Genomic DNA, 13,573 nt, shown 5'->3' on the forward strand with positions numbered 1-13,573 from the left:
GGCGAGGGTCCAGGGGAAGTAAGATTGAGTGAGGATTTAGAGAACCGAGATATTAAGGCAGGAGGGGATGAGTTTCAAAATACACCTGTAAAGAAATACTCCTTATTCTCAGATGTGAGAGACAGTGATGGCCGTGGGAGGGGAGGATGGTGAGATAGTCCCATGTTGAGCTGCAGGCACCTCTTAGGACAAGTTTTAAGGTCATGTGTAGTTACACTCATGTTCATCAAAATCCATCTGCCAGCTCTTGAGCCTGGTGTAATTTGCAGGTGTAACACAATTTGCAGGTGTAACACAAGCCATAGAATCCCCTTTTCTGCATTAAATTAACAGAGGAAATAAGTGTAAAATGCACATAATGTGTCTGCAGATTGGTCGGTTCTTCCTGGTGGGATCCTCCTCCCATGGATGCTTTTTTCCCTTCTCAATTTTTCTCTCCTGGAGAGGACATCTAAATGTATTTTAAATGTGGTGGCTCTGTTCCAGCTGGCCACAGGGCTGCAGAGATAGCGGCTAATGACAGGGATGAGGGAGAAGGAACACAAAAGGGATGCTGTTAGAGAGAGCAGGGAAAAATGTGGTTCTGTAAAGATGTAAAAACACTCACATGAAAATAGCCCAAACAGGTTTTTATTTTACAAGTCAAGTCCCGGAGGCATCTTAACATTTTATCCTTATGCACATCAAAATCTTCTGGGGGGAGATACCATTGTTTCCTATTAAGCTAATTTTTAGGGTCTTTTATGGCAAATGCAATCAAAAAGGGATTTTTCTTGGTGGTCCCTCGGTTCATTTTTTCTCTTCTCCCACCACCTGCCTATTCCCTTTTTGGCTTTTTTATAGCCATGATGATGGGTGCAGGGATCAGCCCATTAAATGTTACAGTGAAGACCTCTCTCACTATGCTCTAGAAGACCTTGATCTGGGCATCTTCAACAGCTTTCCAGACCACTTTATACCTCCAAAGGGGGGCAGACAGGACAGGACCTCATTAACAACACCTTTTATCATAGAATCATAGAACAAGTTGGGTTGGAAGGGACCTTCGCAGCTCATCCAGTGCCACCCCTGTCATGAGCAGGGACATCTTCACCAGCTCAGGTTGCTCAGAGCCCCATCCAGCCTGGCCTGGGATGTCTGCAGGGATGGTTCATCCACCACCTCTCTGGCCAACCTGGGACAAGGTCTCATCACCCTCAGTGTAAAAAATTCCTTCCTTATGTGCCTGAATCTCCCCTCCTTTAGCTTAAAACCATCACTCCGTCCCAATCTTTCTTCTCAGCCCCTTTTAAGTCTGGAAAGGCGCACTAAGGTCTCCCCGGAGCTTCTCTTCTCCAGCTGAACACCCCAACTCTCTCAGCCTGTCCTTCCAGCAGAGCTGTTCCAGCCTCGCATAATTTCTGTGGCTCCTCTGGCCCATGTCCCACAGATCCATGTCTTTTCCTGTTACTGGATTAAAAAGTTCCATTTGCTGTGTTTTTCTTACAACAAATGAGTAGTTCTGCATCATATGGAGAAAAAGTCCTTTTCTCCCTCCCTGTGCCCCAGGTCTGGTGCTCACTCAGAGCATACTGGAAGCAGGACAGAGGTTGATGGCTCGGTTGCAACACCTTGGACATACTGAATTTCAGTGTATGCTGTAGGGAACAATCCTGCACCAGCAGGTGGCTGGAAGGGATAATCTAATCGGTGGCTTCCATCTCTCTAATTAACCCTCACATTATGCAGACTTACTGTGTGTTTTTCAGGCAGGAAAGGGAATTCAATTACCTTGTAGAGGAACTGCATGAAAATCCACTTGTAAAATGTGCAGTCCGTTAATCAAATGCCTTTTAGAGCTCTTGTGTGAAAGGATTTCAAAGCCTTGTTTTGCACAAGCCTGAAATGTTTTCTGAGAAACCTCAGCCTTTCTCATTTTCATGTTGAAATTAGAAATTGTTTGGAAATTTTCATGCCTCCAAGAGCTTGGGGTGTATCCTGATTTCAAAGCCAGGGAGGTGAACCTGAACCTGAGATTTGAAGCCTCTTTGAAGTGCTCAAAATCTGATTAAGGAGCTGAGTTTTGCAACCATTATCCAAACCTCCAGCAAACAGGTTTGTTGCAGCCACAGCCTTTATCGACTGCAGCCAAACTCCATGTGCTTATATGTCACCTCACACTTCCACAGACAATAAAAAATGTCCTGGAGAAAAATCTGAAGAAGTTGATCCGTGGAGCAGCAAGGGGACTGCACAAATTTCAATACAACAAATTAACCACTGGGAAAAACTGTGCGTGTTCCCATTTCAGAGCTTTCTTGGACAGAAGCACCCTATAACTCATCCTTTAAAAAGGTAGTTCAGTTTCTTCTGCCTGAGAAATTTATTACAGCAGCTTTGAGTAAATGATAAATAGTAGCGGATTATAAAATTGAGATGTCTTTTGTGAGAAAAGAAGCATAAGCATTAACCTTATTTATCAGTAGGGTGCAGTGTATCATATTTCAAAAGCTTTCAAGGAAAGGGAAATTCTGCCGTGCATGCAAAAATCTCCAGTTCTTGAAGCCTCGTAGAGATAATTGAGCTGTTTATTACTGACCTTTCCCAGAGCAGTCATGGAGCCAAGCAAAAGCTCCTCCCTCCTTGCTGAAGATGGGAAGGAGCTCTCTTAATGCTGTAGAAATTGGGTTGATCACCCACCGCTCCTTAGCTGACACACTTTGGCAAAGAACATGGCCATTCTGTGGTGGTTGCTCATTGCTCACATATTTGTTCTTTCTTTTGCAATAAAAAATATTAGTCTTAAGTGTCTCCCAAGGTGTCTTAGGCTGGTATGTTTTCTTGGATAGGAACATGTATGAAGTTATCCGAGCACGCATCTGCTTCTCAATGGTGACTGCAAAGACTTGGTGGCTGGTGGTTACTTCTTTTGGCATCTTGGTTGTCCAAACAGATGCATTGATCAAATTCTGCAAAAAAAAAAAGGATGGAGTGGTTTTCCCTGTTCAGTGACAGCCTTTGTTTTTGGTAGCACTTGTCTCCTGCCACCCTGAAAACATGCTTTGCTTGCATGGTTATGCGGGCCATGACATTTCTTAACACTCATACCTGTACAGCAAGGAGTGGTAGTTACGGGTAGACAGCAGCAATTGGTGGGTTTTTTTGGTTATGTCTTGGTTTAGTTTCTGTTAGTGAGGGCGCAAGAGGCAACACGATGAACTCCGGCTTTCACTTGGTTATAATGGGTATTGTGATTTAGTAATTTTTGGAACTGTTATCAGATGTACCGCCCTTTTTTCATGGGATCCAACAAACGATGACTAACAAATAGCGAATGATTATTCTGTGAGTACACCAGAATTTCAAACTAAAGGAAAGTCAAGAAAATTGTGGCTTTCAGTTTCTCTCACCTGCAGTGGAGGAACTTTCCTAGGGCAACATGCCTGTAGCTGGTGCCCATTTGCGCAGTTGGTCCAGCTGTGATTTCTTGGGCTTTTTCTCAGTTCATCCCTGGAGAAGTTTGAGAGACCTGGATTTGTCCATAAAGTTTCCTGACCAGATTTGTGAATAATACATTCATTGGCGGAAAGAGTAATTTCACGCAGTAAAATTGTAGCAGATATTGAATTCAGACAATAAAAAATATGTACTTAGTCCCTCTGCATCGAAACAGTCTTGGAGTTAGGGAACATCAGTGTTGGGAATGACTTTCCATGGAGCTTGATCTTTTTAGGAGCAAGACTGAACTGAGACCACCTGGGCTGATCCTGAAGATGTTTGTCTACTCTGGTCTTACAAACAGTTGCCCTAAACAACATTTTCCAGGGCTTTCCTGTGCTCAGAATTATGTTTTTCTTAATCTAAATTCACTTTTTTATTCCCCAAATCAAACTGGTTGTTTCTTGTCCTCTTTTCTCTGCATATAAAGAACATTTATTCTCTCTTCCTTTTGCAATGATCTTTTATAGATGGGAAGACAGTTCTTACGAACTTCTCTAAGTTGGTTCCCTCAAGCTTTTCTATTTTCTGAACTGCTCCTCTGACCCTCCCGGGAACATTCCCACATGTATCTGGATCTTTCTCAAAGTGTGTTGCTTACTTTGCATTTTAATCCACTCTCACAAAATGCTCTCAGCTACTTTTGCTCCAGCGTTTTCCACAAATGTTTAGGCTCACTCTCTACTCCTTCTTAATGAAAATACAGGCTGATTCCAGGGTCTCCCTTGACATCTTCTTGCTGACATGTACTATTGATAACGCTCTTTCGTACAGTTGTTCAGTGTCAGTCTCTAGTTGTTCCTTGTGGATGAGAAAGCAATTTAAAAGTAGTTAAGATCCTGCCCTCAAAATCTTATATGAAGTTGTGCACTTTGATGTATTTTTAGCCAGTGTCCATTGTGTTACACACCTCCTGGGGGATTTGAGTTATTTTTTCTCTTTCTTTTATATACTGCTGTAAAACATGATGTTACTAGAGCAAGAGGCACTAAAGAAATGAATAGGAATTTGATTTAAAAGAAAAAAAAATTATTTCTTTACACAGCAGTACTGTCTTCTGGGACTTTTGGCTGCTGGAGTTCATGGAGGCAGATGGTTTCCCTGAGATGACAAAGAGATGAGACAAACCCATGGCCATGATGCCCACAAGGGGATCCTGAGATGCCTAGGCAGGAACATACCTTCTATCATCCCTAATGCAACATCCCAGATGCTGGTGATATATAGAATTGTAGAATGGTTTGGGTTGGAAGAGACATTCAAAGCCCATCCAGTTCAACCCTCTGCCTTGGGCAGGGATATATTCACCCAGACCAGGTTGCTCAGAGCCCCATCTAGCCCGACCTGGGATGTCTCCAGGGATGGGACATCTACTGCGAGGAAAAGGCTGAGGAAAATGATGACAGAAAGTGTCCATATTTGCATTTTCCTCCCTGAACAGCATGTCCCACAGCCAGTGGGAGATGTACGGAGCCAGGCAGGTGGCTGCTGTGACCCAGAACAACTTTTCTAATGTACTAATAAGCAGGTTCTGCTTATCAATAAGGCTGAGGGAGTGAGGTGCCAGTCAACATCTGGCCTGTCCCTGTCATCATATGTCATTATTGTGTGTGACACAGTACAGAGTTGGCCTCAGTTTGGCTCTCAGATGCCAGCTGTCATAGAATCTTAGAATGTCCTGAGCTGGAAGGGACCCACAAGGATCATCGAGTCCAACTCCTGTCCCTGCACAGGACAACCCCACAGTTCACACCGTGTGTCTGAGGATGTTGTCCAGTCTCTTCTTGAACACTGTCGGGCCTGGGGCCGTGACACCTCCCTGGGAAGCCTGTTCCAGTGTCCAGCACCCTCTGGGTGAAGAACCTTTTCCTAATGTCCAACCTGAACCTCCCCTGACACATCTTCCTGACATTCCCTCAGGTTCTGCTGTTGGTTGATAAAGAGAAGAGATCAGCGCCTGCCCCTCCTTCTCCCCATGTGAGGAAGCTGTAGCCATCATGAGCTCTCCCCTCAGTCTCCTCTTCTCCAAGATGAACAAACCAAGTGACTTTAGCCTCTCCTCATATGGTTTCCTTTCCAAACCCTTCACCAACTTTGTAGCCTCTTCTGGACACTCTCTAGTAGCTTTATATCCTTTTTATCCTGTGTTCCCAGCCCTGCACAGAGCGAATGCTCCAGGTGAGGCTGCACCAGCACAGAGCAGAGCAGGACAATCCCCTCCCTGCCCGGCTGGCCATGCTGTTCTGGATGCACCAGGACACGGGTCCCTCTTGGCTGCCAGGGACACCGCTGGCTCATGTCCAACTTGCCATCCACCAGAACCCCCAAATTCTTCTCTACAGAGCTGCTTTCCAGCATCTCATCCCCCAGTCTGTATGTGCAGCCAGGGTTGCTGTGTCCCAGGTGCAAAATCCAGCACTTGCCCTTGTTGTCAACCAAAAAAATCTATCCTTATATCTGCTGATGGGACAGAAGTGAACTGGGATTCACAATGAAATTAAGTATGATGTCTTGCTATAGGTTTTAAAATTAAAATCCCCCAGGAGATAACTCTGAGATGACTTAGCCTCTTCATCTGGGGGAAGACTCATGGAAGTGTTGAGATGTCCTTCATCATCTCTGCTGAGGAGCCACCCCCATGATGAAGCTGTTTGAGCTCTGGGAGCGATGTACTGCAGTGTTTCTGCAAGTGAGGACTGGAAGGGGGAGATTTTGGACAGGCATATTGAGTGGGATTTGTCCAGTCAGCAGGGCTGACCTTCTCCCTTCTTGTATAAAGAAGGAGAAAACACTGTGACAATGTGAAAGCCTGTCCCTGAGCCAGGACCTTGGCTGGGATTACGGCCGAAGCATCGTTTTTCACCGATCTTCCAAGTGCTTCTAGAGGTTACGGTGTTGTGTTAAGATGCAATCTCCTGCCTTCGTATTTTCTCTCTGAGGCTCAGGAGGAGGGCATTTCTCTGAGTTGCTGGAATCGTGCTGGACCAAGCCCAAAATAAATGAGATTGAACTTAACCCATCAGCGGGGAGCCTGGTGAGATCGCAGCCGTGGGCTCTGAAAGCAGATGCTCTGGGGCAGCTTCTGTGGGTAAACTCTGGTCTTTGGGCTCCTTTGTCTTCCCCCTCTTTCTTTTTCTATGTATAGACACAGCTGGTGAAGTACCTCTGTTTCAGCTTGTTTAAAGAAAAAGAAAGATAATTCATCCAAGCCTCTGCTTTAGAAAAGAAAACTAAGTCTCTGGTTTGTGGCATTGTCAGGAAAATTTTCTAGAAGCCCATTCAGTCTCAGGATGTGGTCAAAAGCTTTCTTTTGGCTATTCAGCTCATCCACCCAGAACATCCTTGTTCTTTTATCCAAAACTGAAGGAAGCTTGGGGACTTTTCAGTAAGGTTTTCGTTTTTTTCCTTTCTTTATTTCAGACTGGGTGGGATGGGGTCAGCTATGGAAAAATGTATCTCCTAGTAGATCCACTTTTTACAAACCACAGGAGTGGATGCAAGAAAAGGGAGATTCCCAGGTCTCAATACAGCAGGTAGAAGAGTTTTGAATGTGGTAAATGTGACTGTTGAGTGCCTTGTACATTTGACGAGTGATTATCCTCAGTGGTGAACTTGAGTCAGAGTGGACCTGTATTCTTTTTCTTGACTATTTTAATGATCTCTCAGCATGAGGTGGCACATCCATCACCGTGCTTCTGCAGGGTCTCCATCCTCCCTAGGTGAACCTCCAGGCAACAACCTTTCCATCCACCGGTAAAGCTGAGTAAAGTTGTCAAATACCCTCCCCTCTTCTAATGTCAACATGCCTACATTTGAACCTTTGCTCTGAATATTTAATGCATTTACTAATACATTTATAAGGAGTCATTTGGAGGTTTGGGGCCCCGGCTCGCAGGGGCGGTAACAACGCCTTTGGTTCAGCGTTAGGTAAACATGCTCAGTGTGGTTGCAGACTTCGGCTTCGGTAGAGGTTTTCAAAGGTTTGTAAATATTTACACACACTCCTGAAAGAAGGAGAGCAGGGAGGGGGGTCTTTAAACACTGAACCTGGAGAGGAATGCGAGTCAGAAACAACAAACAGGAGGCCCGCCTGAGTCAGAAAAAAGTAAGGGAAGAACAAGAACAAGATCTCAACACTTCATTAATCCTGTAACTTCTCCTAAAACATTACTTCATGAGGAATTCCTATAAGTCTAATGGATTTGTTTTCTTCTATTAATGGAGTCAGTTCAAGAGTCCAACTCATGCTCCTGTCTCTTTTCCCTGCCCCAAACCAGCCTTAGAGTGTTTCTGTCCAAAATAGCCATGCAGGATGGAGCCAGGCTCTTCTCTGTGACAACCAGCAGTAGGACAAGGGGTAATGGGTTCAAATTGGAACACAAGAGGTTCCACTTAAATTTGAGAAGAAACTTCTTCTTAGTAAGGGTAACAGAACACTGGAACAGGCTGCCCAGGGTGGTTGTGGAGTCTCCTATTCTGGAGACATTCAAACCCACCTGGACACCTTCGTGTGTAACCTCATCTAAGTGTTCCTGCTCCAGCAGGTGGATTGGACTAGATGATCTCTTGAGGTCCTTTCCAATCTCTAACATTCTCTGATTCTGTGATTCTGTGAATAAGACTGTGGAGAGAAGTCAGCAATTCCCCCATTCTCCACACTGCCTGTCTTACAGTAGTTTCAAGGCTCAACATCAAGTTCACAGCCCTATGGTGTTGGGTATATCATGAGATGTTACCCTACAGCACTAGTGCCCAGCCAAACATCTGAGCAAACATGAAGACTTCCACTCTGGGTATCTTTACAGCCAAGGGAGAAACAGCATCTCTATGACATGATTAAGATAATCCTAAAGTCAAGGCCTGTTGCTCTGTCATGTCCAGTGACTCAACTTGGAGTATTTTAGGAGAAGGAAACAGCTGTTTTTTTGAGAATGGCTGGGGATCCATGATCAATGGATCATTGAAGGAGATTCCCAATTCATGACTTCTGAAAATCTCAAGCCAGCTGCTTGCAAGAGGACAAAGCTAGGGAACCCCACACAATGGCAGACTTATCCTAACAAGTCTGGCTTTAATTAAAAGCAGAAGCAAAACAAGCAGTGGAAGTCCGTGTGATATTTGGCGACTTGTCATCCTATACTGTGCTCCTGCCGTGCTGCCTGCTCCTGGGTCAGGACTTGGGGTGTTACAGGACCAGCTCCCCATCTGCTTGTGCCATGCAGAGAGACATTTAGAGGAGAAAGTGCAGAGTCCAGCTCTGCTAGTTTCGGTTGTGATATCCCTGATAATATCAGGGCTGGATCGTGGTTGTAACAACCTGCTCAGGAGCTTTCCCAGCCCAGGATCACTGGCACAGAGCCTGTGCAAATACTCTGTGGCTGCAGGGTTCCTCTTCCATCCTTTTCAGGTTACGTAGTGTTCAACAAACACCAGTGTTTGTTCTTTAGGGTATCATCTTCTTCCAGCTCCTTTCAGACAGCTTTGGGGCCTGCCTGGGAATACAGATTGCTAGGAACTATGAGTTTTCGGTTTGGTGGAGGTATCACAATAGCTTCGCTCCTCTGCCTGTACAGAAGCTGGGTCCTGGCTGACAGGCAGCCTGAATGCTGCTGAGCCCAAACTGAGGGTCAGAACAGGTGTTTAATGTAATTTTGGCTGTCAGAGCAGGTGATACAAGTGCAATCCTGGCCATCTGAGCAGGCGATGTGAGTGCTCCCCTAGGACTCTCCCTGCCTCCCTTGATGTGTGCAAGGCAGCTTGGCTGGATGCTCACCCCACCATGTGCTTGCTGTAGCTGAGATGCAACCATGCTGCCCTCACCCAGCATCCTGCAGAGATATCAGCTCCTAGCACCACTGCAGCACACTGTTTTGGAAAGCTCTGCAAGGTTCTTAGGGTGCTTATGGTTGTGGCTTAGCGGTGGACTTGACAGTGTTAGGTTAATGGATTGTTTAGATGATCTTAAAGGTCTTTAGGTTTTTTCCAGCCTGACTCATCGAACCATAGAATAGTTTGGGTTGGAAGGGACCCTCAAAGCTCCCCTAGTGCCACCCCTGCCATGAGCAGGGACATCTTCAACAGCTCAGGTTGCTCTCTGAGCCCCATCCAGCCTGGCCTGGGATGTCTCCAGGGATGGTTCATCCACCACCTCTCTGGCCAACCTGGGACACGCTCTCACCACCCTCAGGGACAACAATTTCTTCCTCATATCTGGACTGAATCTCCCTCCTTTAGTTTGAAACTGTCACCCCTAGTCCTATCACAACAGGCCCTGCTCAAAAGTCTGTCCCCATCTTTCTTCTCAGCTGCTTTTAAGTCCAGAAAGGCCACAATAAGGTCTCCCTGAAGCCTTCTCTTCTCCAGGCTGAACACCCCCATTCTCAACCTGTCCTCCCAGCAGGGCTGTTCCAGCCCTCTGATCATTTTTGCACCCCTTTACAATTTCCACTTGCTCACCACATTTTCTTTCTTCCAGGCAATGCAACAAGACCTCCAACGGGAGTGACAGCTGCGACCTGATGTGCTGCGGCAGAGGCTACAACCCCTACATGGACAAAGTGGTGGAGCGATGCCACTGCAAGTACCACTGGTGCTGCTACGTGACCTGTAAAAAGTGCGAGAGGACTGTCGAGAGATACGTGTGCAAGTGAAAACCCTCCTCTCTCCACCCGGGAGCTGAGAGGCCAGAGGCACCCCAGCACTATTCAGAGAAGAGAAAACATTTCCCCGGCTAGACATCATTTATCTTGTAAAGGCATAGACTTGAAGAAAGATGGTAGGAGGGAAAAAAAACAACCAACCAACCAACCAACCAACCAATCACACCAGTAAAACTAAGGCCCTTAAAAAAAAAAAATAACAGCCCACAAATGTTTCCCCCCATGAATAAAGTGCTCTCTGAGAAGACAAAAACTCATTTGGGATGCTATCTTATTCCAAAATTTTTCCTATGGTTGCCAATGACGTCCAGCCATCAAGTCCCTTAGTATTTTGAGCAACAATACTAGAAGCTTTCCGCGGGGAAGAAAAGCAACTGTTGTTTGAAAATAACTAAGGCTCACACCTGTCTGTGCCTTCCAGCAGAGGTACTGAGTCTGCATTAGGACCATCCCAGAATGGAAAACGCTGCAAGTTTTCAGCAATAACTGCCTTTATGGTTTTTTTGCCAAAGACTTAATTTTTAGCGTGGAAGCATCCACTCCAGATGATAAAGGTGGAAAGATTTCAGGTCAATCCCCTGAAACGAACAGCTCATTTTAACCTTTATTTTACACAGGTTTGCAACTTTGAAGTTATTGCTGCAGGAAAAGTTGTCCATGATTTTTCTGGGTTGGATGTGGTTTCAAATTCATGTTTGAAGAACCCCCGTGGATCCCGGAGGTGATGAGAATAGGGTACCCCGAAAAAGGCTTTATGGGATCCATGAGACTGTAGTGGAGGCGTTAGGATAAAGTAACAAAGTAAAGTCAAAATCCAGTGGGAAAAGTAAAAAAATAAATAAATAAAAATTAGCTCCTGCTCTCTTTCCCTCTTGCCCTTTGGGTTTGATGCCCTTAGCCACTGATGTTCTACTATGTTGGGCCATCAAGTCCTTAGGGAAATCTGCCACTGCCTTTTTGTTCCTGCAAAACTCTTGACCCAGCCCCAGGAAAGTGCAGAGAGTGGAGCAGGTCTGGTCCCGGCCGTAGGGAGAGCATCCACGCAGGGCAGCAAACTTCCCAGAACAAAATAAGAGTGTGGACGTGTCAGCCCTTCACCTGGCCCTGGCACAGCAGAGAACCACTATCTGTGGCTGTACATATCTTCTTTTTTCACGCGGACATACAGAAATATTTATAAGATATATACCATGCTTTTGTCTACTCTACTTCCCCACATAAATATATCTATATATTATAAACAAGCATTAACAATAGTATGAAATAAATGCTGAACTTACTGATGCAACAGCAAAATGTTAGATTATTATGTTTCACTCTCCTACTTGGAAAGCAGCCCTGCTTTCCCTCCCAAGGGCAGGAGGAGATCGTGGCTCGAGGCACTCGCTGGTGTGGGATAGGTAAGTTCATTTATTCCCTGTCTCCCCAGCCTCTTCATTTTGAGCAGAATTAGCCAAGACTCAGTCAAGACAACGAAACAGAGCACTTGGAGAAAGGGAGAGTCACTGTTCTTGTTTTGCTTTTTAATATTAGTAATCACTCTCATCAGTAAAATATCCCACAGCCCCTAAGGAGCTTAATAACAAATGTGACTAATACCTCTCGTGGGTGGTTTGCTTCTCGCTCCTGCATGTTGTAGGAGTTGCTGTGCAGAGGATGTTTTGGCTTAGATTTAGGTCCTTTTCTTGCTCATTTTTTTTTTTTTGCAATAAGCACCCAGCTCTATGTGCCGGTTACGAAGGGTGATGCTGGAGAAGGATGTCTGCTCCAGGAGCAGAAGGCTGCAGATTCCATGAGGTCCTTCTGATAATTTTTGGGCACCCGGTTCCCCAAGCAAAGTTCTGCAAGCAGCCAGAAAATCACTCCTACACAAATGAGGTTTGACAGTGCCACTTTCCTAGAAGGAAATATGTCCATAACACTGCAGTCTTCCTCTAAATCCTTTTTTTTATCAACCCCCCCCCGCCCTCCCCAGCTGCTCTTTTGGAGGCATTTGCTATGTCCCTGATCAGCCCTGCGGAGCTGGAGGAGAAAAGCATTGGGGACCATAGAGCAAAATTACAGATATTTTGTACTCCTCAGCCACTTTGCTTTGCTGTAACAGGTTCGGTCTCCTCGCCTCTTTCCCTCCCCCCTCCACGAGCAGGCAAAAAGAGGCCTTTGGTAGTTTGTCAGTGGTTTGTGTTATTGTCACCCCATAAAAGCTGGTGGACTGAAACGTCTCCGCAGTGCGGTGTGATGAGCGGTGGGTGTCTTTGGGCTGACATGCAGACAGGCTGGTGGCAGAAATCCCACTGCTCTCCAAAGCCAGGATTTGGCTCCGTTAGATATGTAAACGGTCTACTTTCATTCTTTTAAGGAATTTTATTTTTATTTCCAGTTTCTGATGAAGCCAACAACGCAGGGTTGTTCTGACCAAAGAAAAATTTGAACATTTCAATGCTATTCTGTAATGACTCTTTTTCTTGCTCCCTTGCTGATGTCCTTCCTGAGCCTTTCTGCTTGGCAAAAAAATAGCGAGATGGAAGAAATGCTCTATGTGCACATTATTTTCAGCCGCCTTTCACTGCTTTGGTATCAGGCCCGTGTTCCTCACCTGCTTTTCCCACATCAGAAGAAATCATAACTTTGCAGAGCATAAAAACATGTGTGTAAGCCTACCAGGCACCTGTGGGTCCATCAGGTGGGAAATGAACCCTCAGCAGACCTTTAGCCGTAGTGGTACCTCATGCTTTGTGTCTGCCTCTGCCCACATCTGTCTGTTACTGCAGATGTTGAACGGAAACAGCTGCAGTGTTTGGAGGTTTGCAGTTTGGGGCATCCAGGCTCAAAATCTCTGCTGATCATAGAGTCATAGATGATTTTGGTTGGAAAAGAACCTCAAGATCATCAAGTCAAGCATTAACCCAACACTGACACCAACACATGTGCCTAAGAACCTCATCTCCACACCTGTTCAATCCCTCCAGGGATGGTGACTCCACCACTGCCCTGGGCAGCCTGTTCCAATGCCCCACAGCCCTTTGGGGAAGAAATTGTTCCCAAGGTCTGACTTCAAACCTCCCCTGGCACAACCTGAGGCTGTTTCCTCAGAGTTAGAGAAAAACTGGTGTAATGGTATAAATTTATAAACCAATAGCCTAGGACATGGGCTGGGGCCACAGACACTCTTACCTCAAAGAAGTAAAATTTGGAGGAAGCCCAGAGCAGTGACCATCCCCCAGAACTGCCACTGTGGAGGCCAAACCTCAAATCCTGGGGGCAGCTTTGGGTCCCTCATGCCAAGAAAGGCCTTGAGGTGCTGGAGTGAGTTGAGAGAAGGGAACGGAGCTGGGGAAGGGGCTGGAGCACAAGTGTGATGGGAGCGGCTGAGGGACCTGGGGGGTTCAGCTGGAGAACAGGAGCTGAGGGGAGACCTTCTGATCTCTGAACTGCCT

The 13,573-nt window shown here is 45.8% G+C and overlaps 1 protein-coding gene across 1 annotated transcript in view; it reads left to right on the forward strand.

The window, feature by feature from the left end:
* WNT11 (Wnt family member 11) overlaps positions 1 to 11,378 on the forward strand; it is a 29,687-nt gene extending 18,309 nt beyond the window's left edge. The window contains exon 6 of the mRNA XM_082052168.1: positions 9,953 to 11,378. Coding sequence (XP_081908294.1) covers positions 9,953 to 10,127 — 175 coding nt within the window. The 3' untranslated portion in view covers positions 10,128 to 11,378. The remainder of the gene's footprint in view (positions 1 to 9,952) is intronic.
* The last annotated feature ends 2,195 nt before the right edge of the window (positions 11,379 to 13,573 follow it).

The sequence above is a fragment of the Streptopelia decaocto genome (genome assembly GCF_964273445.1).
Source record: "Streptopelia decaocto genome assembly, chromosome: 1".
Lineage (NCBI taxonomy): Eukaryota > Metazoa > Chordata > Aves > Columbiformes > Columbidae > Streptopelia > Streptopelia decaocto.